Source organism: Electrophorus electricus, chromosome 7 (genome assembly GCF_041902795.1).
Source record: "Electrophorus electricus isolate QZ-2024a chromosome 7, ASM4190279v1, whole genome shotgun sequence".
In the NCBI taxonomy this organism is placed as follows: Eukaryota; Metazoa; Chordata; class Actinopteri; order Gymnotiformes; family Gymnotidae; genus Electrophorus; species Electrophorus electricus.
Window position 1 is genome coordinate 26,441,212 of NC_137503.1, and position 1,890 is coordinate 26,443,101.

General features: G+C 35.7%; 1 protein-coding gene across 1 annotated transcript; it reads left to right on the forward strand.

The window, feature by feature from the left end:
- LOC113570574 (G-protein coupled receptor 183-like) lies at window positions 1–1,129 on the forward strand. The gene has a single exon (XM_026999056.3). It carries the CDS (start codon window positions 1–3, stop codon window positions 913–915), a length of 915 nt encoding a protein of 304 aa, XP_026854857.2. The 3' UTR covers window positions 916–1,129.
- The last annotated feature ends 761 nt before the right edge of the window (window positions 1,130–1,890 follow it).

A 1,890-nucleotide genomic window follows, 5' to 3' on the forward strand; every position in this document is an offset into this window, starting at 1 on the left:
ATGAGCGGAGCATTGCGTGAAGAGAACGCAAGTTACCATGGAATTCCTTTTTCAGTTGACTTTACGCATCCTGAAGACTATTTCATCTTTATTTACCAGATCGTATTTGCCACGTGCGCTTTTCTTCTAGCTGGATCTGTAACCATGGGTATTTTGAAAACAAGAGCTCTCCGAAATCAGAACAGATTTATTTTTATGGCAAACACAAGCATTAGCGACACACTAACGGGCCTCTCCGTTTATTATTTGTGTGTTTTTGATGTTCAAGAAGCATATCCATCCAGAAATGGAACATTTTTCATTTTAACATCTTTGCTTGGTGTAAATGTTTTAACATTTATGTTTGCTCAGTTTGACCGGTACTGTGCTGTATGTCACCCCTTCTTTTATAGCCGTTTTATTTCTAGCTCACTTGTAACTGGAGTTTGCGTGTATTGTTGGTTCCATGTTTACATACAAACACTTGCATTACAAATAGTCCCTGCTGCTGTGGCTGTTAAAGTATATGCGTTTAGCATTGCCTATTTTCAGATTGTAGTTGTGACCAAAATAATCATGAACATAAAATTATATGTAGTTGCTCGTAATCAACTAGCACGAGACGCACCAAGCCCAGAGAGGGAAAATAAGAGAGAATCCTTACGGATAATAATTTTAGTGGTTGCAGTTTTCTTAATTCTCTGGACTCCTGCGTTTGTCAACATTGTTGTAAAACAGGTGACCACATACGGCATATACTTCAGGAACGAGGCCACAAACATATTCGCATCAATGGCACGTTTTAACGCGATCAGCACGTCGGCGCTTTACATTTGGGCCAGTCCAGAATTACGCGAGGCTGTTTTGCACATCGGCTGGCACAAAGTTAGGCCTCAAATAACTAGGTACAATTTAAAATCGAATTCTAAATCTTGAACAAACTGGTCTCTCTCTCTCTCTCTCTCTCTCTCTCTCTCTCTCTCTCTCTCTCTCTGTGTATGTTCTTGTACTGAAATTGGAATGTGAGCTGGATGTGATTGCAACGTTTTGGAATTGATTTAAGGATTTCAGAGGAAAGGTCTTCTTCTCCTTTATGTTAATAATAATAATAATAATAATAATAATAATAATAATAATAATAATAATAATAATAATAGAATGCTTGTGGTCTATGAGATGTAGAAAATTGTTTTTTTTCCTCATAGCATTTTTTATTGAATAAAGAAAAAGAATTCTAATTATTCCAAAGAAAAGGTATATGATTATGTCAGACCTTAGAACCATAATGGACTAAAATGTATTAGTTACATCATATAACAATAGTTTTATAAAGTGCCAATTCTACAACTGCAAGATGTAATCTGAAAGTTTTAGGTTAGTTGAATCATACAATGTCAAATGTTTTCAGCTCTTTATCCAATATTAGGCACTGCATAAAGGAGCACACCATGTTCTAAAGTCCCATGTTGCTGAATGGACAAATGTGAAATACATTTTTTATTTTTTTTTTGGCTGAAATGTCATTAATTGGCATACTGCATTGTGACTCTCAACTATGAGCCTCTATTGATGACATATTACATTTAAATACATTAATATTAATATTGTTTCATAAAGCTAAAGGCCAGTCAATATCATGAGCAGTTTTTTATGTCCTTTACCTTTTGCTTAAATGGTTTGAAAAACATTCTCTGTGTACCACATGGTGGTGTTAGAGACCAAGTAAACTGAAGTGCAAACAAAAGCTGCATGTACTGAGAAGTGTAAGGAGAGTTGTGAACAACTATACAACTACTATGGGGGGCAGTGTTGTCTCAGTGGTTAAGGTACTTGACAAGTAATCTGAAGGTTGCCAGTCGCTTTGTAAGTCGCTTTGAACAAAAGAGTCAGCTAAATAACCTTAAATGTAAA

What these genes read in the sequence shown, in the direction of transcription:
- LOC113570574 (XM_026999056.3), top strand. Translation starts at nt 1, where the DNA reads ATGAGCGGAGCATTGCGTGAAGAGAACGCAAGTTACCATGGAATTCCT.